Source organism: Gymnoscopelus microlampas (assembly GCF_963454915.1).
Source record: "Gymnoscopelus microlampas genome assembly, chromosome: 12".
Classification (NCBI taxonomy): Eukaryota; Metazoa; Chordata; class Actinopteri; order Myctophiformes; family Myctophidae; genus Gymnoscopelus; species Gymnoscopelus microlampas.
Window position 1 is genome coordinate 44,814,628 of NC_139949.1, and position 25,659 is coordinate 44,840,286.

The 25,659-nt window shown below is 41.2% G+C and overlaps 3 protein-coding genes across 3 annotated transcripts in view; 1 reads left to right on the forward strand and 2 right to left on the reverse strand.

The window, feature by feature from the left end:
• The window catches only part of LOC311056528 (phosphatidylinositol-binding clathrin assembly protein-like), a 35,691-nt gene extending 31,550 nt beyond the window's left edge, over nt 1-4,141 (reverse strand). The window contains exon 1 of the mRNA XM_084073215.1: nt 3,222-4,141. Within this exon, the coding sequence (XP_083929341.1) occupies nt 3,222-3,354 (133 nt within the window). The 5' untranslated portion in view covers nt 3,355-4,141. The remainder of the gene's footprint in view (nt 1-3,221) is intronic.
• A 4,794-nt stretch (nt 4,142-8,935) lies between these two features.
• On the reverse strand, nt 8,936-12,504 carry rab38c (RAB38c, member of RAS oncogene family; the record flags this gene model as incomplete). The annotated part of the gene is made up of 4 exons (XM_084074330.1): nt 8,936-9,103; nt 11,094-11,231; nt 11,451-11,581; nt 12,312-12,504. The coding sequence occupies 4 exons, from the start codon at nt 12,502-12,504 to the stop codon at nt 8,936-8,938; spliced, it is 630 nt and encodes a 209-aa protein (XP_083930456.1).
• A 1,639-nt stretch (nt 12,505-14,143) lies between these two features.
• Nucleotides 14,144-24,097, forward strand: LOC311056969 (ras-related protein Rab-39B-like). Its single transcript, XM_084073834.1, has 4 exons — nt 14,144-14,382; nt 16,670-16,901; nt 18,688-18,958; nt 22,264-24,097. Exons 2-4 carry the CDS (start codon nt 16,687-16,689, stop codon nt 22,417-22,419), a joined length of 642 nt encoding a protein of 213 aa, XP_083929960.1. The 5' UTR covers nt 14,144-14,382; nt 16,670-16,686; the 3' UTR covers nt 22,420-24,097.
• The last annotated feature ends 1,562 nt before the right edge of the window (nt 24,098-25,659 follow it).

The following is a 25,659-nucleotide window of genomic DNA, read 5'->3' on the forward strand; positions in this document are numbered from 1 at the left end:
TTTGAGATGCAACCATTTTGGCAACAATTATTGTTCCTTAACACCTTTTTGTTCCTTTTAAGCCGACGATTTTTGTTATACATAAAATACATTTTGTGCTATTTGGCAGTTTTCCCTGTATTCCTCCGCTGAAAGCAATTACACCCACTTCCATTACATTAACAAGTTGCTTGTGTAGCAGTAGCAGTACTTTCCTTTTGAACTTTTAAACCCAAGTTGACTAAGAACATATTATTATTTACGGCAGTGTCAGGACACAAGTGGCAGGGTTATACAGCCTATTCACACCCATCACCTACTGCTGGCCACTGAACAGCTCCCTTAGAGCAGTCAAGGATTCAGTAACTTGCTAAAGGGGACTTTGACCATGATTGCTGAGAAAGTGGAAAGCTTCCAATTCCAATTCAGCTTCCCTGCCTGTATTCTCTCAGCCAGTGCGAGTAGCTATTCAAACTGGTGACGGCATGGCCTTGAGCACAATTTCTCAACCCTTGAGGCTACTGACGTGCCACAAAACAAGTCTCATGATATACTGTAGCTCAGAGAGAGAGAATAGAGGTATTGACTATAATTGCAACATGGAATCATCTGTGGGGCAGAGCAAATGCAAATTCGCTGTTGTGAAGTGACAGTCAATAGGAGCCATTGGAAGAGCTAGTTGAGGTGAATTATGTCCACAGTGGTACCTATTGTTCCCTATCACCTGCACTATGAAACCGTCCTGCATTAAAAGCACAAGACTGTCCAAGCTGTTTCTTTTTGCAATGAATCACACTATATAATATGCTAAAATTGTGGCAAGAAAGTAAATGTTTTTTTTTAACCACATTAACCCTGGTGTCCGTCCCTATTTCGGGCAAATTTTCCAAAGCAATTTAACAATTTCAAAAATAGGGAAAATAGCAGATCGGCGAATTGGTGGATTGGCCATGTTTGCTATTTGTCATATGACAAAGTAGGCTATTGCTAATAATTCAATTGAGAGGAAGAATAGCTAATAATTGTGGGGCAGCCATAGTTTAGTGGGTAATCCAGGCCGTCTGGCAATCAGAAGGTCACCGGTTTGCCTCCCTGCCCCGGTCTATGTGTCGAAGTGTCTCTGAGCAAGACACTTAACCTCTAACTGCCTGGAGGGTGGGGGCTCCTCATGACCATCTGATGGCTGCTCATAACCATCTGGGTAGCCATCAGCCAGGTGAAGCTGAAAACTGAATCATATACGTTGTGAGCTAGATCTCATACTTACAATTTTGTAATCTAATCTAAAATTGTGAAGAATTTTGAATAATTTAGAATCATTTTTTCCTTCTACACAAATCCTCCGGGTCCCTGCAGGCACAAAACCTTTTCAGATGCTGGTCCGTGGCCAAATACAAATGTTAGAGAACCGCTGCTGTAAGGGAGCCCGGCACACTGAACAGCCGTGCAGATGGTGACCGCCATTCATGACCGAGGGAGCCTTGTATCAAATCAAAACAGCCATAAGTAGATTGCCGTGTCGGAGAGTCAGTCATATATCAGTCAATAACAGCTTATTTACTGTGAGGAAAGTAAATCGTAGGAGGTGCGTGCGCGCGCGCGCGTGTGTGTGTGTGTGTGTGTGTGTGTGTGTGTGTGTGTGTGTGTGTGTGTCTGTGTGTGTGTGTGTGTGTGTGTGTGTGTGTGTGTGTGTGTGTGTGTGTGAGTGTGAGCTACCTCAGATGCCCCTGTGGGATGCAATAGACATATAGCAGGCCTACACAGCGTTGGGGAGGGGGGGGAGAGAGACTGAAGCCCGAAAATAGACGATCTACAAGCTCAGCTATTTTCAGTGCGTGACACTGGCACGTAACCAAATATTATAAATCCGGCATGACTGTCTACCTGACCGGCTGGGACGACTGAATGGCGGGTTGGCCGAAGGCCTGGTTGTTTCTGGAAGACTGTCCTACCCGATTAGCTGCCCTAGAATGCTTTCTGTTCATCCTAACCGCTTGAGTGACTCTCCCCCCTCCGCCTGACTGACAGCCTCATTGATTACCTGTGCTCTCCATCGATCGTGTCAAGTCATTATAGTGAGGCAGGAAAGCCACCTTAACCTAATAATCACTAGTCAAATCTGCATGGGGAGGAATTCAACCTCTCTCTTTTCCATAGATAATTACTGCAGCTTCGTGTTTCCGCAAACAGGTAATTAGTCGAATGTTGAGATAAAGAACCTGTATTGACACAAGACCAATACTGTGGTACCCAAATCACCCCCCCCCCCATGTCCCCATGTAAGCCTCGACACACACACACACACACACACACACACACACACACACACACACACACACACACACACACACACACACACACACACACACACACACACAAAGGTACTGATGATTCAGTCATTTGGCACCTCACAAACAACGGCACTGACAAATTAAAATGACAACAATGCAACACACCGTCATAATTGACGTAAGTTAAATTAGTCAAATTAGTAGTGGTGGTGGATGGCTGCTACTGAGCAGCTCTGGACAGAGCCGTACACACACATGACACCATTAAAATATGTAAATGAAGCTGCCAACAAACCAGTCAGTAGTAAATGTACATTCCGTACAGTCAGTGATGTCTGGGTCTCTCAGGGGTGATGCTGATGCTGATGATAATAATGGGATACATACAGCAGGCCCTCAACCGCTGCTTGTGATATGATTAGCCTTATATACCTGAGTGGCCTATTTCCCCCGAATGACATGCCACAGATAACGGATAATTTGTGTCTCTTATCCTAACAATATACCTTGACATATACGTCCGAGTTATTGTGCTGACTGCCACAGTGAACACACACAACCACACACACACACACACACACACACACACACACACACACACACACACACACACACACACACACACACACACACACACACACACACACACACACACACACGCACGCGCACACACACATGTAAATCTAATTGTAATCTGAGGGAATGTTATCGGCAAATGAGCTGCAATTAGGAGGCTATATATACACTACTATACACAGCCCATCCAGGCCCGTTTTCGTTGATGGATGTAAAAGATCATAAATAAAAACGCATTGCCTTGTTTGTGTAACCCAATGTGTTTGTGAGGAAAGCTTTTGTTGCTGGGGGGGGGGGGGGTTGGGGGGTCCTATCATGTAGATGGGTGCTGCAGTGGGGTATAAGGCTGTGAAACGGTGGATGTGTTTAACCTACAGTCAAGGTGCTTCTTCTTGGGTCCGCTGACTTCGTGCGTCGTGGCCTTGCAGACGGCCTTGCTGATGGCAGAGCCGGTCATGCTGTGCTGGGCGGCTGCGATCCGGTCCGTCAGAGACTGTCCTCCCGACATTACTATAGTCCTGTGTTATTCCAACGGTTATAGAATCAAAATGTCTATGGAGCTGCTGGAGAAGGAGGAGGAGATGATGGGGAGGAGGAGGAGGAGGAGGAGGAGGAGGAGGGTGCCCTCTAAACAGATCGCACGAACGTACACTGACGATCCGAATCCGATGAGAGAATTCATATAAAATAAAATAAAAACCCCACCGCTGATGATTTACATCCAGGGGGAAACGCGTTTGAAATCCGTTTTAATAGTCGGCTGAAGAAGGCATCCGAATGACCGGCAAACCGAGATGCGATAGAGATAGATTAGAGAGGGAGAAGAATACGATCACCTTTAAAACCCCCTCAGTATGATGATCGCTACTACAGCCGGAGGGTCTTGGTGCTGCTACAGTGTTACAATGTACAGTAGTAAGAATGTAATAATGTATCCCTGAAATAGCTCTGCCGAGGATGAGAGAGAGAGAGGGGGAGAGAGAGAGAGAGAGAGAGAGAGAGAGAGAGAGAGAGAGAGAGACGCCGGCTGGAGCAGAGGAGAAGGGATGATGCTGCTGCTATACGATGATGATGATGATGATGATGAGGGTGATGATCAGTCACTCTCTCTATAAGCCGCTCCTCCGTCCGTGATTATTATTATTACCGTCTCTATGCGACATTCACTCGATTATAACTGAAGTCAAGTGTGTTTTTCCCCCCCAAAAGACGATAGGCTACAAAATAACGATTCCCCTTTTTGCACCCGATTTCCCCCCTCGATCCTGTGGATGCTATGATGCAGCGATCAAACTGCAAACACCTCGATGATCCATGGGATCATATATGATATAGTTGCCCGGTTCGATCGCCAACGTCTATTAATCTTCGTACGTAAAAAAACGCTATATTTGTTAAGGTTGCCCGACAAGACCGATCCGAAATTTGTCACTCAAACTTGTGCGTAAAATGGCAGTGCATGAATCAGGTGACTAGGAGAGGAGGGCGATTGGGCCATTCCTTCATGGGTCCGGGGAGGGCATCTTAAAGCAGAATGCTGCTGTTACTTCAGTGGGTTTTCTCAACCCTTTTCATATCAAGGTCCATTATTTAATTCGACATTTGAGCCACGGACCACCGTTTGATGAGATTTAGACTCTCAGACTCAAGACTTGGAATATTTTGTTGTCGTTGGATACGATTTTGTCCACAATTCCATGCTGCATTGATGTGGTGCTATAGGAGAGATAACAGGCAAAATGTTGATTAAAACAAAATACAAATTCTTCTACATTCTCTAATTGTGTGGACTTGTAAATGAAGTAATGCAGATGTTTAACAATTATTTAACCCTTGAGAGTTAAATATCTACCTAATAGGCCTATAAGATCCATTTGGTTTCATTTTATGCTCTCAAGAGTTAAAGCTCTACCTAATAAGGGTCCATTTAGTTTCATGTTATGCTCTCAAGAGTTAAAGATCTATAAGGGTCCATTTAGTTTCATTTTACCCTCAAGAGTTAAAGATCTATAAGGGTCCATTTGGTTTAATTTCACGCTCTCGAGAGTTAAAGATCTATAAGGGTCCATTTCGTTTCATTGTACCCTCTCAAGAGTTAAATATCTACCTAATAAGGGTCCATTTGGTTTCATTTTACACTCTCAAGAGTTAAAGATCTATAAGGGTCCATTTGGTTACCAACCCTTCCATCATTTAGCTGGGGACCACCTGGAACCTCCTCAAGGACCACTGGTGGTCTCCGGACCACTGGTTGAGAACCACTGTGCTGTTTGATGGAGGCAGCCTCACATTCAAAGTCTCTCTAATTGCCTGCTGTCCAATAAAACACAGACACATGTGGGTAGGAAAATCCATGCATAAAGGTCTATTACAATGTGATCAACGCATAATCCATGTCAAGGACCCCCTAAATTATATGTATTTGGCCGCCGACAAAATATGTTGTTCCAGGTACCCCCCAGAAGCAAAGATTTTAGTTAAAAATGTTAAATGTTAAATGTTAAAAAAATGTAATACTCAAAGATTTGCACACATTTTCACGATTTAAAAAAAAAATAGCAGATCGACAAGCTTGTGGCTCTTATAAGCTTGTATATCTGCTATTTTTGAATAGCCAAAGTATAAAATAATGTCCAATTATGCTGTCCAATAAAATCCATGAATAAGGTCTATTACAATGTGATCAATGCATATAGGCTAATACCACGTTTAATGTTTTCTGATCATTATTCTGCTGAATAATAGAGCCAGTTATAGGGTGCTTTACGGGCTGAATGTTGCTGTCCTCTTATGTTACTTGATAGGCCACATCAAGGTCAAGGGTGACGTAAAGGGTGAGATGAGGCATGTTGGATGACAGGAGATGACATGCTCCATATACCGTCCCTGTGTCTCCTATTTTTTCATTAAACATTCTCCCAGCCAGCAATATTCTTAAGGTATAAGACATTGATAGTAAAGAATGATAATAGGTAAGTAAAAAAAAGAAAACATAAAAATAAAAAAAACAGGGAATAAAATAATAAATAGATAAAGGATATAGCCTATAATATTGATCTAAAATAATACTATTATTATTATAATATTGTTATTATTAATTCATTAATGTATGGCTCCGTGAAACCTTGATTAGAGCCTGGATAGTTCAGACAACAGAACAGTAGCCTTGTAGGCCTAATCTGTGCATGGTTTAAGACCCTGTTCAGGGTTTTTTTCTATATTAAGGAAGTAGTGAGCTTTTGAACAGAATGAAATGATAACAGTCATAGAACGCTGTCGTACCGTCACCTCCAGAATTATTGTCACCCGCACCATAGGAAACACCATAGAAGACAGCTGGAAGCACCATAGGAAGCACCATAGAAGACAGGGAAGCACCATAGGAAGCACCATAGAAGACAGGGAACACTACAGGAAGCACCATATGACAGGGGAGCACCATAGGACACACCATATAAAGACAGGGAAGCACCATAGAAGACAGGGAAACACTACAGGAATTACCATAGATGACAGGGGAGCACCGGCCACCCATATAAAGACAGGGAAGCACCATAGGAAGCACCATGGAAGACAGGGAAGCACCATAGGAAGCACCATAGGAAGCACCATGGAAGACAGGGAAGCACCATAGGACGCACCATAGACGGCTAGACTCCTACAGAGCCACGCTGTGCATCACATGCTGGTTTATTTTTATTTTCATTGTCTAGCAAGGATATTCAAAGTGTAAAGTCACTGTTTTTAGTTGAGCTGCGAAGTGATTGCACAACTATTGTAATGAGGCTGTCAATGTGTATGTCACTCTGCACGTAATTACTCAATACACTGTATCATCATAACACAAGGCCATGAAACTTCTTATCAGCCCACCTAAGACCTCTCAATCCCTGTCTGCAGACTAGAATAACAACTCAAAGAAATACAACTTCACACATTATGGATGTGACTGTGGCTCCATGTAGGCAGGAAGGAACATAGGGAAAATGACAAGGGTCCTGTGGGGATGTATATATTTCAAGAGAGGGGTTATGAAACTACAGGTTCAAAGTTACAAAAAGGCGTCGCTGAGATCCTCCAGTGTGCAAGTTATGGATTATTAAAGTTTATACATTTGCAAATTTTATTTCTGCTTCAAAAGGTTTTTAGGTTTTTTGCCATGATTCTCACATTTTCTCAAAAAGAAAAGTTCTCAATGTTCTCAATTGATATGCTGTATTTAGATCAATCTTAACTAAGGTAATGATGCAATGTTGAATGTGCTGCACCAAAATTGTAACCACATCAATTTATGAAAAATATATAAACTCATGATTTTAGTTTCTATCAGTTTTGATCATCATGGTGATCGGCACCTATTGGTACCGATCAGAAATTCATCACTTGCTACATTTCCTTCCTTTACTGCAGGGTTTGATTTGTACAAAACATATAGTCCTGCCCTCTGTTTTTTGTTTTGTGAATTATGAATTATATTATAATTATGCTAAATAGCAAAAATAGTAGAACTACAAGCTCACAAGATGTGATCTTGTAGATTTGCTATTTTTGCAAAAATAAAAGGCACATTTTGACACATTTAGACAAATCGTCACAAATGTTTAATTGGTTTAATGTGGTTAACATACATTTTTAAATACATTGTTACATTGTGAAATTATTTCAAACATGCAGTGAAACAAACATATCAGATAGTCTACAGTTCCCAAAAGAAAATGCATGTATTAAATTCAGTCTGAAAATAATTAGGGTTAAAACATATCCCCACCGGTCATAAATATGAATGACCGGGGGATATCAAAAGCAGAGGCAGGAATCCCCCCCCAGCAAATTGAACCCTGGTGCCATGTATTATAAGTGTTTTGGAGTCACAAAAGTAATGCTGACCCTAAACAAGGAGTGGTCTCTCATGACGACCAGGGTCTCCATCTCTCCTGAAGTATGAATGAACACCTTTATTCACAGTCACTAATTCTGACTGTCCCCAACTCCCCGGCCTGTGACAGCTACATTTATTTCTCTCTCTCTCTCAGGACAGCGACAGATTTCAGTTGGGTGTGTTAAATGGCATTAATGTCATTTTGCGTAATAATTATAGAACTCTGGAGAGAACAGAGCCTCCACATGGACTCCCCCGCAAGTTGCAAGGTTGCATGCCCTTTAAAGCGAAACCAATGTCTTCACAACGTTCAAGAGAACAGAGACAATGTGAACCACAACAGGACTCCCTAGGCGAGTCTACTTCATGGTTAATGGCTCCAACATCTTTGTTTTTAACAAACAAGTCTATCATAATAACCTTTCATTTAGAATCAGGAATGGAACTTTTAATTTTGTTGTATGCACAGTACAATGACAACAAAAGTCTTTCTATTCTATTCTATTCTAATATTTACATTTATTCCTCATGATTCTATAAATAATAGATGCAGAAAAAAATGAAATGCTGTGGCTAATTCATTTTTTATTTATTTTTTCAATTTCAAAATATTTCAAAAGGTTTTAAAAAAAAAATCGAAATTACTGCACGATGCCACACGTTGTGAGCTTGTACATCGTGTATTTTCGCTATTCGTCATAGGTTAAAGGAAAGTGCAAAAGAAATGGAGAAATTAGTGACCTGTTTATTCCAGGCAGAGAGCAATGAGATACGTGTGGACTGGGCTCTTGAGATAAACGACACAGAATGAAGGGGTCCTGCACAGTGTACAATGGAGCTAAATGTACTATAGTGGTGTGCCAGTACTCAGAAAGTCTATGCAGTCATTACCAAGGATACACTCAAAATATTTCAGATGTATTAAGATTCTGCACTCGTATGTTCAAACATACTTGGCAATAAAAACTGTTCTGATATTGAATTATTTTCTTTGAACTTAACAGCAAAAAGGGCCTTGTTTACATTTTAAAGGGCCAGGGGGGGAGAGGTCATATAATAAGTGTTGATTGTGAGTTGTTTTGCAGTTTTCTCACTAATGTTTCTGATTAGGATAGTGAATGAGGGAATGCTGCCCTATAATCAGAAGTCCCCTAAGTCCACTTCTCTCCCTGACCAGTGGCTTTCCACTTCCCGATGGTCCCACGATAGGTCAGGATTTGGCACAAGGCGTGCAGCCTGAGCGCTGCTTGTTGGTGGTGCTGTTGTGTGACGAAAGGACCAGTGATCCAGCAGCTTCAGCCTGCGTCACTGCATGCTCCTCATTGGCTAGAATGTGTCCCACCAAGCACCTCACTGCCTCCTCTATGTTAGTGTTCTCCTGTGAGAGGTGGAAGAATTGGAAGAAGATATATATTTTTTTTTTACTTAAATAAAAGTACCAATTCCACAATGTAGAAATGCCGTTACAAGTAAAAGTCTAGTAGTACTTACAGTACTCATGCAGGATGTCACATTTCACAAAATCCTTAAAAAAAAGCCGATCTACAGGTTAACAACACTTTGCATCGTGTTGTGAGCTTGTAGATCGTCTATTTTTTAAATAGCCAAAGTATAAAATAGGTAAGTGGTTGAAGTATGTTTTGTAATAACTATAATCTAAATCTGCAAAGTAACTAACGTTTTCAAATAATTGTAGTGGAGTAAAAAGTACAATATTTGCCTCTGAGATGTAATGGGGTAGAAGTATAAAGTATTGAATAATGGAAATACTCAAGTAAAGTAAAAGTACCTCAAAATTGTACTTGATTAAATGTTACTTTCCACCACTGTGAACTGAAACTGTATAGAGTGAAAATGTGAAACTTGCATATTTGCTGCATGTTGTATGTCTTGAATGAAACATAAATTGCAGAAAAAATGCATCACATGCTGATTCATTTTTCATGCCAAAAAGGACATAATCAAAGTGTAAAGTCACTAATTAGTTGAGTGTCCGTGTGTGTGTGTGTGTGTGTGTGTGTGTGTGTGTGTGTGTGTGTGTGTGTGTGTGTGTGTGTGTGTGTGTGTGTGTGTGTGTGTGTGTGTGTGTGTGTGTGTGTGTGTGTGTGTGTGTGTGTGTGTGTGTGTGTGTGTGTGTGCGCGTGCGTGCGTGCGTGTCCCTCTGTCTGCAATGACTCAATACACTGTATCATCTTAACACAAGGCCATGAAACTTCATATATTAGATTTCTAACTGAATATCTGACAGCATGGTGCAATTTGGTTGACAAAAGTCAAGAAGGTCAATTATGGATTAATTCATTGGCATACTAATTTCTGAACCATTCATGGTCACAGTATGAGACTGTCTGATTGCATTTGAAAGCTTTTCAAAAACAATTAGGGCATCACGTCATTTGGCGGTGAGCCACACGGCTCAACTATGCACACCTCTAGGTTGACATTGTTTACATGTTAACTCTGTCCAATAGTTTCCTATGCAAACTAATACAGCAGCTATGATAAGGCACATCTGTTCCAATCCAACGTTTATATTTTGGAGCTACTCAAAGGTATTATTTTGTGATGATTCAACACTACCATGGGCTTCCACTATTCCGCAGATCATATCTCTAACCCTTTGATTTAATTTCCCTCTCCAGTTTAGCCCTGCTATACTTAATGAAGAGAATTCATGACGTCAATAGCTTTTGTGAAAGACTCAGTAATTGTATTAGTAATTGTCCTGTTTGCTGACTGGGTCCACCTATTTATTCCATAACCAACTCACGCCTCAGTGTGTAACTCATTAGATAGTCAGTGAGGTTGAGTCAAGGGAGCACAGCTACGTTGGACTATGTCACACCAGACTGCAGACATTCCCTGGCCTGGCAGTGTCCAGAAAGCACAGCAATCCATGTATCCTAACCCAGTGATTCTCAAGCCCTTTAATTTCAAGGACTCGTAGTTTGACATGCATGGACGGACCCCCATTTTATATAGGGAATAGGGGAAAAAAGAAGCAGCGTAGTATAGATCCCCGATGGACCCCGACCAGTTTATAGGGTTTAAACTTTAAGTGGTTACATTTGTGGACCCAAAAATAGCCGATCTACAAGCTCACAACGCATGTTGTCGCGAGCTTGTTGATTTTTGGCAAACTACACCATCAGTGTCAAATTATGCCGAAGAGTTACTGTGTACCTTTTCACACAGTACCTTTACTGTGTACCTTTACTGTGTACCTTTACTGTGTACCTTTTCACACAGTACCTTTACTGTGTACCTTTTCACCAAGCTTGTAGATCTGGCGAACGTTCCCCTCGGAATAGAGGCCGGGGTTAGAGTTCAAGTGCTTAAAAAACAATCTGACAACCAGATTACTGTACCTTGGCTGAAGTCTCGAAGCAGCCAGCAAAGCCATTGTCCTTGCAGAAGGTGTCCAGTTTGGGCATCTGGGCTACCATCTGGTCAGACTTGTTGGCCAGCAGCACGGCCGGGACGGGTATCCCATGGGGCAATGTCACCTTAGGACAGAGAATAGAGGCGTTGCACAGCTCATACACACACAGCATGCTCTGGCTGTGAATGTTAATAACTACAGTATGCATGCTACACCAGTGTTTCCCAACCAGAGGGCCATGACCCACATTATGTTGTGTGATGTTCGGACATGGTCATGGACAAAGACGGCCATTGTTATCATCAACCTTATTGGGCCCCTGACTTCACGGTCGCAGACTGACCTTGGTGTCCAGGTCGTCCTTCCACTTGAGCACGGCCTCGAACGTGGAGCCCCTGGTCACGTCAAACACCACCAGAGCTCCGACCGCCTCCCGATAGTACACACGGGTCATGTTCCCATAGCGCTCCTGCCCTGAGAGACAGACAGAACGGACGGACGGACATGAGAACAGAGAGACAAATCGGCCATCCGTCATAGACACAGGCCCGACGCAAACATCGCTGCGTGACTACGGACCAACTTGGGTGTGTCTTCTTTTTACATGGATGTTCAAGTCCGTATCATTGAGATATTCACAAAGCAGAGTATTATTAGGAGCAAGGACAGGGACAAGCAGCAGGCGTCTTCATGTGACTAATATAACGAGCATATAGGATCCGATGACCCGTCTTGGTCATGTGTTTGTCTTTTTTACATTGTTAGATATGATCTGGTCAACAAAATCACCATTTTACCTCTCTAATTATATGTGTAATACATAAACTACAGTTAATATAGCTGTGGACCCTCTAAAGGACCCCTAGGGCCCCCAGACCCAATGTTGAGAATCACTGCTTTAGAAATCAAATGACAGAGTGTAGACATGTGCATACATCCCACAATGGAAATATATCAGTCATATAGCCTATTAGGTAGGCTATATGTCCATTTAGTGAAATGATTAAGAACTTTTAATTAAACAGTACGCTCAACAATAACTTTTTCAGGGTTCAGGGTCAATGATTCAGCATAGGAAAGCATTTAAAAAGTATTTAGGCTAATTAATAAATATAGTAGTAACACACACATTTGTCATAGTTCTTATTAAGCCATTCCCCTCTTTCTTTGTTGTAAAAAGATATAGGAATAATTTTTGACAAACCAGCTATGTCCCACAACTGCAGGCGGACCACTTCGTCATTGTCCCAGTGAAGCACCTTCAGTGCGAAGTCCACTCCGATGGTGGCGCGGTAGTGCTGGGAGTAGATCTGATGAACGTACCGCTTGATGATGGACGTTTTACCGACTCCCAAGTCCCCTATGACTAGAACCTTGAACAAATGCTCCTGTTGCATGACGGTGGAAACCGGCACACCCATGCGAACACTCTACTGTGCTCTGTACTTTTCACAAGTGCTGACGACTTCTCTGTCAAGTTGAGACTACAGAAGCGACTCGAGAGCCTTGTACCAGCAAACTTTTCCATGAGTGACATACCAAACGCTTCTTATACAGTATGTCCTTCCAATCAACTAGCCTATCTGAGACAAATTGTTACGATCCGAGGCTGAATTGAAGAAGCCACAACCCACTACAGATATCTAGGCTAATCAATTTACAGCAGCAGCACCCATGCATCTGTGGAGCTCCACTCTGTGTGAACTCATGCTGATACAGTATGTGCAGGGGTTCCCAAGCTTTTTCAGCCTGACACCCAAAATAGACATTTGGTGTCTCCCCGGGACTCAAACATGTGATTAATCACTTAAGCCTGATTACAATATTTGTGAAAATAGGCTGACCATGATACTGACACCATGATACTGACCATGATACTGACATGATACTGACCATGATACTGACACCATGATACTGACCATGATACTGACATCATGATACTGACATGATACTGACCATTATACTGTCCATGATACTGACATCATGATACTGACCATGATACTGTCCATGATACTGTCCATGATACTGTCCATGATACTGACATCATGATACTGACCATGATACTATCATGATACTGACATCATGACACTGTCCATGATACTGACCATGATACTATCATGATACTGACATCATGATACTGACCATGATACTGTCCATGATACTGACATCATGATACTGACCATGATACTATCATACTGACATGATGATACTGTGATACTGACCATGATACTGACATGATGATGCCCTGAAGAAGACTTATATCAGGTCGAAACGTTGGCTCTATATTAAAATATGTGTGCATTGTGGCTACGAGTAGTGCGGCCTCTTCCTTTCTTCACTGACATGGTACTGACCATGATACTGTCCAAGCAGAGCTGTGCAGAGCAATGGGCTATTTTTACTACTTTAGAAAAGAAAATGGTGGGATTTCTTCCCCTTCAAAAAACTAACTATAACTAAACAAACTAAAGTATTTACTTGCGACCCATAAAAAATGGTAGAAATGCGACTCGAAATTGGGTCACGACCCTATGTTTGGTAACCCCTGTAAAAAGCTAGTGTTGCGCTGCTAGACGGGTGATTACGGTAGGCTACTGTGACCGTCTGGTACTGATGAGGGAGGACGGGTCAGGACTCAGGAGACAGTGAACAGTGTTGCCATGTCCGCTTATTAAGTTGCTTGTGTTATTTAAACCAGTGTTTCTCAAAAATCATGTCAAGGACCCCCATATTTTTTCGTCTGCGGACCCCCATCTGAAAACATTTCATGCCAGGGAGTGGGATAGATTTGTGTTGTTAATTTTTTTTTCTTAAAGATCTACAAGCTCACACGCATTGCGACGCGTTGTGAGCTTGTAGATTGGCTATTTTCAAACAGCCAATGTAGTTTAGAGAGGGCGAAGGGCTCGCTTCTTTTGGGCTTGTTTTCATAGACCCGGTTGCTTGTTTCTCTCGCAAAATCTGGCAACATTGACAGTTAACGTGATGCTATGATGTGATGCTGCCTGCTGCCATTTCAACTGCCGATCACCTGATCAATATCACCACACATCAAATCATAGCCTACTACATGTAATCTATCCTATGCGTCTAACAGGCTATAGTTGCACGGTTTAGATGCAGATCAAAGAGTTGGACAACAATAGTTTGGTTTGGATGAGGGAGGCCTATTAGCCGATTATTCCCGTGAACAAAACCTAAACAGACATTGTTTGTCATCATCACCATGGAGTTTGTTTTTTCCAGGCATTGAGAAGCTTAGCCTGCAAGCGAAGGTAGGTCTTGACTTTTTTAGGCTATGTCTTTCTTCCTTTTTATGCATTTATTTATAGGCATATAGGCTATTTATTTATGTTTACTTCCTTTGTATGTATTTATTTATAGGCAAAATAGGCTATTTATTTGTTTTTTCTTCCTTTTTATGCATTTATTTATAGGCATATAGGCTATTTATTTATGTTTACTTCCTTTGTATGTATTTATTTATAGGCAAAATAGGCTATTTATTTGTTTTTTCTTCCTTTTTATGTATTTATTTATAGGCATATAGGCTATTTATTAATTTTTCTTCCTTTTTATGTATTTATTTATAGGCATATAGGCTATTTATTTATTTTTCTTCCTTTTTATGTATTTATTTATAGGCATATAGGCTATTTATTTATTTTTTCTTCCTTTTAATGTATTTATTTATAGGCATCTAGGCTATGTATTATTATTTTTCTTACTTTTAATGTATTTATTTATAGGTATATTGATATATAGGCTATTTGTTTATTTTTCCACAAGTGTAGACTTCGTTGTTCTGTTGTAGGCTATCATATTAAACATAATAGCCTACTACAACACAGTAGGCCTGGCTGATGTGATCCAACTGCTATCATGTTTATTTGTTTACATTAGCCGTTAGATGGTGAGTTATGCGTTGTGTCAACCAAGCCCCCACAACCGCGGAGAGAAGCCTGGTGGCTAAACCTGGTATTACAGGACTTCCGCATTTTGGACGCTACTGCGCATGCTTCTATCGTCTGAAACGCTAGTGCGCCTGCTCTAGTGGCTCCAACGTTGGAGCCAATTCAGGAAGTAGATGTACATCCTAAATCCTAAATTGGAATAATTTAGAAAACAAAACAATTCTAACCCTAATACAAATCCTTTCTTCTGGGGGTTCCTGGCACAAAATCTTTTTCAGATGGGGGTCCGTTTCCTGGGTTCCTTGACATGAACACTGACTAAAATCACACATATAGATGGGTCAATGGCATGACACTCATTTTTTTGTGTCCTGTCTGGTTGTATTCAATATTTATAGCATATTTGGAGGAATGATGACAAAGACCAAAAAACGACCAAATAATTGCTAAAAAGGTGACAATAAAACACCATATCAACTACTTACATTAGAACTATTTAATATTCAACGAAAGGAATGGATCACAAAAACTCAAAATATAATCATTAATTTGAGGAATAATGTCAGTCAAGTCAACTAACTAACTGAATTGTCAAAGTGGTGCAACCACCATTCAAGGAGCCATTTTGTATATTGTGCAAGAAGACCATGGTTGTGTCCGAAACCACATACTAACGTGCTATACATCCAACACAGTAGGCTAAGCTATTTTTTTTTAAATATACTAAGCAGTGTTGAATACTACAAAATAGCCAGAATGTAGTATGCATCTCACATACTATTTAGTAGTTACTAAGCTTTCGGACATACTTAATTTGGCATACTATATATAGGATGTTAGTATGTGATTTCGGACGGGGCCCATGTGACTCTTGGGCCCTTTAGTCTCTTATGCGGAAGATGCAGGCTCGGATCCCCTTTTAAGACGTAGAGGTTACTGATTGCAGCTTTAATTTATCACTTAATTTATCCCTTTGTACTAACAAGACAAAGCAAAGAGAAAGTAGACTCTCATACATAATCCTCCAAAAATGATATGCATATAGATATTAAACATAATACAAAAGAGAAACTGCCTTGCTGACTTACTTTTTGTTAGATTTTTACTTGAAAAAATACCTTTAAAAAGTAACAAATCAACAGAACAGTAGTGGCTAGACATTCTGAGCTTCAGATCTGACTTTTTCCATCAACAGAAAAAACACTCAAACACTTTGTTGACCGGGGTCCCCCCCAGGGCTCTGTTTCTTCCCCAAAAATAGCTGTTCTACAAGATCATCATGTTCTACAACATATCACATTGCGACGCATTGTGAGCTTGTAGACCTGCTTTTTTCAAAGCATGTTTGTTCCCCAGAATAGGGAAGCTAGTGTTCATGTTAACACTTTTAACACATTAAAACCGGGAAAGCATCTGTGTCATTTTAGATTTTTGCGTTGGCTATTAAAAAGTAGCAGATCTACAAGCTCACAGCGCGTCACTTCATGCCGCGCTGCGAGCACAAACATCTGCAATTTTTTTTACATCTTCGAAAAGTCTTGAAAGTTTGAGAACTACTGATTTAGAAGACATTTGTAGAATCGGCATCAGGTCTTACAGTAACTTACAGAAACAATTAAGAGATTTGTCTGTGTGCTGTTGTTCCCAGACTCTGTGGGGTGGGGCATGGAGACCATCTGGTTGTACCAGTTTCGCCTGATCGTCATCGGAGACTCCACGGTGGGCAAGTCGTGTCTGATCCGGCGGTTCACGGAGGACCGCTTCGCCCACGCGTCGGACCCCACCGTGGGGGTGGACTTCTTCTCCCGGCTGCTGGAGATCGAGCCGGGGAAACGGGTCAAGCTGCAGATCTGGGACACCGCGGGTCAGGAGAGGTTCAGGTAGGCTTTTATTATATTGTATGTGCTTTGTTTCTTGTTCTAAAGCAAGGGTTCTTTCAACCGTTTCAGGCCGCGGCCCCCCAAAATAATCATATTTGAACTGCGGACGGACCCCCCACCCCGACAAGCACTTGGAATTGTCGGAGTTGAGGCATTGCATTTTATTTGACTCACTTCCACAGATAAATATGGTGTAAATAATCTACAAGCTCACAACACCTCGCAATACGAGGCGTTGTGAGCTTGTAGATCAGCTATTTTCACATTTTATGCCTTATAGTATAGTTTGCTGATTACTTGATGCAGTAATGGTCTTTTTTTTTTAGGTTTTAAAAGTGTCTTAAAAGTCCTTAAATTGTAATTTCACTGTCATCTGGGGACCCTCCAAAAAAATCAAAATAGCCAATCTACAAGCTCACAACACCTTGCAGTGCGAGGCTTGTAGTTCGGCTATTTTCACAATGTTTATCTGTGGAACCGAGTCAAACTAAATGGAATGCCTACAATTCCAAGTGCTTGTCAGGGTGGGGCGGGGGGTCTCCAGTTCAAATATGATTCTTTTGGTTGGTCAAAAGTTTGGGATCCCTTGTTCTAGAGTAGGCCTACATTAGGCTTAATATCAAGCACAATGTTTCAGTAAGATTCATTCTGACCTAGGTTGGTCCATTCATATAGCTCCACCTCCATCGCCATCTTAATTCATCCACATTTTGTTTCTTCCAAAACTCAGTGCCATTCTCTCAATGTTTTTGTAACATATCAAAACGTCATCATCTCTTGTCTCACGGCATCTTTTTCCTCACCGATGACCCTGTCTCTTGGCTCGAATGTCCTGTCGCAAACACTGTCCTGTCACAATCTCTCTCTCTCTCTCTCTCTCTCTCTCTCTCTCTCTCTCTCTCTCTCTCTCTCTCTCTCTCTCTCTCTCTCTCTCTCTCTCTCTCTAAGGTTAATCACCAGGGACACCTGCCTTCTTTCCTCTCTGTCAGCTTTCCTTCCTGTACACTTATGTCCCTCTTGTCTTCCTCTATCTATCGCCTATCCTAGGCTAACATACATGCCCACATGCACCAGGTCCAGAAACAGAGCTTACTGTAGTACCTACTGGACATCTGAAGCAGTCTGATCCAGTGTTTCAACAAATGTGTTATTATTGTTACATTATTCCCCTTGGTGTAGAGGGGGAAAAAGGATGGGACCTAGTATAGACCCCTGCGGGACCCCGGTCAACAAAGTATATACTGTAGGGTTTAAGCAGTGGTGTAAAGTAACTAAGTACATTTACTCAAGTACTGTACTTTAGTACAATTTTGAGTTTTTTTTTTTTTACTTTACTGGAGTATTTCCAATTTTCAGTATTTTTACTTCTACTTCTCAGAGGCTTGTACTTTTACTCCACTACAATTATTTGAAAACTTTAGTTACTAATTACTTTGTAGATTTTGTTTATTACCACAAAACATACATTAACCACTTCAGCCCTATATACATTTAGACTATTTTCAAAAGATTTGTATACATTTTATACATTTGAAAACTTGTGAAACGGGACATTCTTTACAATTAGAAGTACGTTCTACTTTTGGTACTTTAAGTACATTTTGATGCCAATACTTTTGTACTTTTACTCAAGCACATTTTGAATTCCGGACTTTTGCTTGTAGCAGAGAGAGATTTCTACATTGCAGTATTGATACTTTTTACTTAAGTAAGAAATGTGAGTACTTTTTCCCACCACTGGGTTTTTTAAGTGGTCAACTCCATCCTGTCCTCTCTCTCTCTCCAGGTCCATCACCAGAGCCTACTACCGGAACTCGGTGGGGGGGCTGTTGCTCTTCGACATCACCAACCGCCGCTCCTTCCAGAACGTCCACGAGTGGCTGGAGGAGGCCCAGAGCCAGGTGCAGCCGCACAGCATGGTCTTCACCCTGGTCGGCCACAAGTGCGACCTGGAGGCCCAGCGGCAGGTCACCCGGCAGGAGGCGGAGAAGCTGGCGGGCGCGCACGGCATGCGCTACGTGGAGGCGTCGGCGCGGGACGCCACCAACGTGGAGAAGGTGCCCCGCTTTTTGTTTGAGGTGTAAAATGTTCGTGGCTTTACCTTGTGCTTGTTGATACGGGTCAAGGATTGCAGTGGTGTAAAGTAACTAACTACATTTACTCAAGTGCTGCACTTAAGTATAATTTTGAGGTACCTTTACTGGGGGCGGCAGTGGCTCAGGGGTTGAGAGGCTGGGTAGAGTGAACTGGGAAATCGCAAGGTTCCCAGTTCGATCCCAGGCTGGGGCGCTCCCCCAGGGTTAGTGTCGAAGTGTCCTTGAGGAAGACGCTGAACCCCTAATTGCTCCCGATGGGCAGGTTGGTGCCTTGCATGGTTTCCTCTGCCATCGGTGTATGAATGTGTGTGTGAATGGGTTAATGGCACAATCAATGTAAAGCGCTTCGGATAGAAGCGCTATATAAATGCACCATTTACCATTTTACCATTTACTTAACTGGAGTATTTCCATTTTTCAATAGTTTTACTTCTACTCCACTACATCTCAGAGGCAAATATTGTACTTTTACTCCACTATAATTATTTGAAAACTTTAGTTACTAGTTACTTTGCATGTATAAATTATTACATTATAAAACATATATAACCACATTAGCCCTATTTTATACATAGGCTATTTGAAAATAGCAGATCTACAAGCTCACAATGTGGGCTTGTAGATCTGCTATTTTCAAAAAGGGAAGAATAGAGATAGAAAGAAAGGAAAAGGAAAACAGTTCAGATATTCCTGATATGAGTAGAGTAAGATACATGCATACATAGGGTGCATGGTAAGGAGAAATGGTAATAGTATGAGGCAGAAGCCAATTCTATTGATCAGAATTTGTCAAGTTATATCTCGTCTCCTCGTCCCTAATCTTGTGTCAACACTTAAGGTTGGACCCCACAATATTAATAAACAACATGTATTAAAAAAAAAGGATCTTTGTCGTGCTCAGGTGGCGCAGTGGTAAAAATAACTTCCCACCACCCCAGAGGTTGTGGGTCTGAATCCATCGCCGTGCATCCGGCTTTGTCGAGTGTCTACACGAACACAATTGGCCCGTGTTTGGGGGAGAGAAGTCGGGCGGGGATGGTGATATCGGTCATTGCACGTTCTCCTACGGGCTGGGGCGGCACCTGTCAGCGGGGAATGTTGGGGCGGGAGGAGAAGAACGAAGGTTCTGTCTGCGTCCTCCTGGTGGGGGCTCCTAAACTAAATTGGGGAGAAAAAGGGGTAAAAAATGATTGGCTGTATATACTCAAAAAATAAAAAAGGCAGTGTAGTTCCCAACCGTTTTTGTCTTATGTAGACCTTGAGCTGATTTGCCATGCCGAATTGCCGATGTATGGTAACTCCTCACTCATGCGTTTCCACGATTCTCCTCAATCTTTCGATTACTGTCCAACAATATTAGTGGACACTGTGTTGTTTGAAAATGGAACTGTCTTGAGTGCGTTGGATGCTTTCTTGTCAGTGCAGTTTCAGCCAAAACTGTTGCTGCAGGGAGGATGAGATTTTTTGACCCAAGAATGCAGCATTTTATTTTTATTAGCCACAAAGAAAACATTGTGATTGCAATGGATCATTCTGTAGACATACCGATGAACAGTGGTGGAAAAAGTACTCAAGTTTTTTTACTTTGGTAAAAGTATCAATACTGCAATGTAGAAAGTACTCTGTAAAAGTCCGGAATTCAATATTTACTTGAGTAAAAGTGCGAAAGTTTTGCTATCAAAATGTACTTATAGTACCAAAAGTAGAAAGTACTCATTATGCAGAATGTCCCATTTCACAAGTTTCAAATGTATGAAATGTACAAAAATGAACAAAAAGCTAACAATGCATGCAAGTAAAAGTACCTCAAAATTGTATTGAAGCACAGTATTTGAGTAAATGTACTTAGTTACTTTACACCACTGTGTTAGCCACAAAGAAAACATTGTGGTTGCTGTGGATCATTCTGTGTAGACGTACCAATGAATCCATATGAAATGTATTTTTCACTGAACTGACAGTGTTTTGGCTTGGCTTCTTTGTCACTTTTCTCGTCACACTCCCCTGAACTTGAATCCAGAATGACAGCGGATGGATATTTGAGCTGTTTATCTATGTTTGCTTGTGCTATAGTTCAGTGAATCTACACCTTTTTTCCATTTCAAGCGGCCCCAGTTTGATATGCATTAGGCCAGTGGTTTTCAACCAGTGGTCCGGGACCACCAGTGGTCCTTGGGGGGCTACCAGGGTGTCCCCAGCTAAATTAGTTAACATAGCCTCAGAATCATTTTAACCACTTAGCTTTGGCTATTCAAAAATAGCAGATATACAAGCTCATAGCGCGGCACTCGGTGCCGCGCTATGAGCTTGTATATCTGCTATTTTTGAAAAATCTTGAAAATGTGTGCAAATCTTGAATATATTAATTTTTCAAAGAGAACATTTTTAACTCAAATCTTTGCTTCTGGGGGTGCCTGGCACAAAATATTTTCAGATGGTGGTCCGTGGCCAAATGTATATCAATTTAGGGGTCCCTGGCATGAAAAAGGTTGAAAACCACTGCATTAGGCCACGGAACCCCATTTGATATTTTTATCTCTGGGACCCCAATCTACACTGTAAAATTACAATTACATTCGAGTCATAGACCCGTAACTCCTCAAGGACCCCCTGGGGGTCCGCAGACACCATGTTGAGAACCCCTGCGCTAGTTGATTTGAGTGCAGATTTGACCATGGATGCATTGGTTTTTGACATGCATGATTGTGACCTCTTTTAAAGTGACACCTGATGACACCTGCTGGCGGGAAGTAGGTACTGCGCACACATGACAGCTTAGAAATGACTTGGGATATTTTCTTGTGTTTCGGAGATAATTTGTAATAAATCCCCAATCTTCCCACGTAATCTCTGCAAGCTGCCGACCCACAGGTTGAGAACCACCTCCTACTGCTTGACAATGTCAGTAAGGTTTATTGAAACAGATTGGACACCAGATACACTACCTTCGTTATTGTAGTTTGGACATAGTTGCAATAACTTCTTTACGGGAGAGACGTACAACGCACAGAGTGTAACTTAAGATCATATGGCATGTATTTCTCAATGGGTAAATGTTATCTACTATGTTTAGAATGCAAAGACATTATTAGCGCATCACTGTTACCTTATCAGCTAATAATTAGCTTATAAGGTAACAGCGATGCACTAATATCGTGTGCTCAGAATGATATATATCATTCTGAATATATATCATACATATATTTTATTCTTCATTTTACTGACATTTGTTCCACTTTTGCCTGCATTTCTGAATGTGTTTTCAGGCATTTGTAGACCTGACGAGGGACATCTTTGAGCTGGTGCACAGTGGTGACATCCAGGTCCAGGACGGCTGGGAGGGCGTCAAGAGTGGCTTGGTCCCCAACACCGTCCATTCCTCTGAGGAGGTCACCAAAGGTGACCGCCGATGCCTCTGCTGATTGGTTGGGTGGGTGCAGGGAGCACCGCAATCAGGAGGGGCCATGATCGCAGATGGCCATGTTTTTAGTGGGGACTGTCTTTCGATGGGAGAATTAGGAGGGCTCCCTCATAACGCCACACAGCCACAATCCACGCGTGAAACCGAACATCTTTTGTGCTATATTCTGTAGTGCCAGATCCTGCCGTGATCTGGGAAGTCCCTGAATTGTCTAGTTAGAGTTTGAATGGGAATCACAGGGCCAGAAGCACAAGGCAGAGTCAGCCAGCAGAAATTGAGCTTTGAGGGTCCTTATAAGAGTGACCCTCTCCCTAACACGGACTGTTGTAGTTTTTTGTTTGTTTTCGCTGGCATGTAACAGACTGTAACAAACCTGCCAGAGATTCCACAACAGAAGACTGTAAATTGCTCCCAAACTAAGACGTTTTGACACTAATGCTAGCCGTCATATAACTGATGCCCAAAATCCCTCTCTGCTAGCAGCACCACCACCTGTATAATTACAGTATATACTGGCCATTGAAGATGTTAATAAATCTGTACTGTCATTGTAGTATAAGGATCCATGCATATGTGCTGTATTGAGCAGTATAGTGTGAAACAGTGTCTTATGAAACTGTGCATCATATTCAAAATGAGTTGGTTTAAAACCAATTTGAGGCAACATCACTGACCGATGCTGCTTAGACACGATGTCTCATTGCTTACAGTACCATATCACTTGTATATGCATTGATTACTGAGATGGCCAGGCCAAGGGTACCTCATCAATGATTGTAGGTTAATGCTTATATTTCCTAGTGACTTGATAAATAAAGGCCTTTAGAGGGCTTCAACAGGCTGAAAATGTAGCCAGATGGCAAAAAAAAAAGATAGCCTAGGAGAGAGAGCAGCAAGGTGTTCTTGTAATGTCACAGACAGTGGTGGAAAAAGTACTCACATTTTTTTACTTAAGTAAAAGTATCAATACTGCAATGTAGAAATAGTCTGTTACAAGTAAACGTCCGGAATTCAAAATTTCATTGAGTTAAAGTGTAAAAGTGTTGGTATCAAAATGTTCTTAAAGTTCCAAAAGTAGAGAATAGGCATTATGCAGAATGTCCCATTTCAAATGACCGAAATGTATATAGGGCTGAAGTGGTTATAGTATGTTTTGTAATATACCGGTCAAAATCTACAAAGTAACTAAAGTTTTCAAATAATTGTAGTGGAGTAAAAGTACAATATCTTCCTCTGAGATGTAGTGGAGTAGAAGCAAAAGCACTGAAAATTGGAAATACTCCAATAAAGTAAAAGTACCTAAACATTTTAGTAAATGTATAATTATTTACTTTCCACCACTGTAGATGGCAAAAAGGACAGCTTAGGAGAGAGAACAGCAAAGTGTTCTTGTAATGTCACTCACAAATTGAACCAAAGCTTGAATTTCTCATGTTGAGAAGGAGTTGAGAATGTGTGCACGCTGTGAACCTGCCTCACATTGCATTGGTGTTTTCTGCTTTTGTTTTGCATTTTGTTGATACCTAAGGGAGTTTACTTTTACTTTCCACAGATTAGCTGCAGCGCCAGTTGTGGATATATTGTCTTGCTCAAAGGCATTTTTGAATGATGGGAAACACGGGATTATCTGAGTATGGAATGAGGGAAAGGTAGATTAAAAGGTCAGCCTGTCTAACCACTATATTATGCTAGGTTTCCACTGGCCCCACACCACACCACACCGACTACTTGTGCCGCCGTTTCCACGACAAGGACCTGGGCTTAGTGGTGTCAAAGGGGTCTGAAATGCGTGCCTATTTTGGCACCACTCTGAGCAAACACTTCATAATGACTGATCACTCACTGACTTTTTATATTTAGACCAGGATCATAGTTGTAACATTAATATACATTATAATACTTTATATTGTATTATAATCACAGTTATAATTCATTGTAGTGTATTATAATTATCACAGTTGTAATACATTATAATCATTTATATTGTATTATAATCACAGTTATAAGGGTCCATTTGGTTCTTACCAATAGCTGGAGGACCCCTGCACAGGTGATTTGCAGGAGTACCTGTGTTTCCCTGTGTTGATATACGTTGCAGTGTTTGCACCCTAGCTTTAAAGTTCAATGGGTATTGATATTATAAACCTGTGCTTAAGTCCTACAGATACAGCCTTTGATATTAATACATTAAGAACTGAGGCCAATTCTACAAATGGCTTTTGAATCTGTAGTTCTCACACTTTCAAGATCCCCCCCCAAAAAAATAGCAGATGTACAAGCTTGTGAGCTTGTAAATCGAAAATCCATTTTTTTCTCTGTTTAAGTGGAGACACAAGACATGTAAAAGTTGCATTGTTCCCTTGCACTTCAATGATCCATAATCAACCATGTCCCTCTCACAGGTTTACTGCCAAAGGGGAGAATTCTCCCCTTTTCAGTCAATGGTGTTAACCGCCAAAGGGGAGAATTCTCCCCTTTTTTTTCCTCTTTTTTTTTTTTTTTTTTTCTAAAATGTTTCTCTAATTTTTCTGTATTAATTTCTTTTTGTTATTCACAACGAATTAGGAGATATAAAATAATTAAAAAAAAAAAACCCATTCACTTCAATGTTAAAAAATAAACGGACAAGTAATTCACATTTATTCTATAAAAAATGATATAAATGGCTGGCAGTGGGTGAGTACATTATGAATAAACTCTGGCAGACAATGTGTTAATATCGAGCAATGCCATATTTACCATTGTTGTTTCCAAAGAAAGAAAATATATTTGTGTATACTGTAATGTTGATACTGAAGTGAAAATTTCAAATGATATTCTGTCTGTAAAAACAGCAGAGTGAATGAAATTTCACCACAGGTTCCTTGAAAATACAAATGTGTGTCCTGACTCCTGGAAGTGGCTTTGATGAGCTGAATATTATGAGATGCCCAGGGGCGTTTGTAGGCATAGGCAACCTAGGCTGAACATGACACTGACACGATACTGACGAGGTACTGACCATGATACTGACATGATAATCACATTTTACTGACATGATACTGACCATGATACTGACATGATACTGACCATGACATTGACTGATACTGATTATGACACTGACCATGGTATTGACATAATACTGACTGAAAAAGGGTTGCACACCTGCTTATTTGTATTGTCAATGTAATAACATAATTGAAGGGGAAGGGGGGGGGGGGGGGGGGGTCTCGCCTAGGGTGCCAAGATGGCCAGACATATA

What these genes read in the sequence shown, in the direction of transcription:
- LOC311056969 (XM_084073834.1), top strand. Translation starts at nt 16,687, where the DNA reads ATGGAGACCATCTGGTTGTACCAGTTTCGCCTGATCGTCATCGGAGAC. An exon ending in GCGGGTCAGGAGAGGTTCAG is followed by an intron (nt 16,902 to 18,687) that starts GTAGGCTTTTAT and finishes CTCTCTCTCCAG; the next exon opens with GTCCATCACCAGAGCCTACT. An exon ending in ACGCCACCAACGTGGAGAAG is followed by an intron (nt 18,959 to 22,263) that starts GTGCCCCGCTTT and finishes ATGTGTTTTCAG; the next exon opens with GCATTTGTAGACCTGACGAG.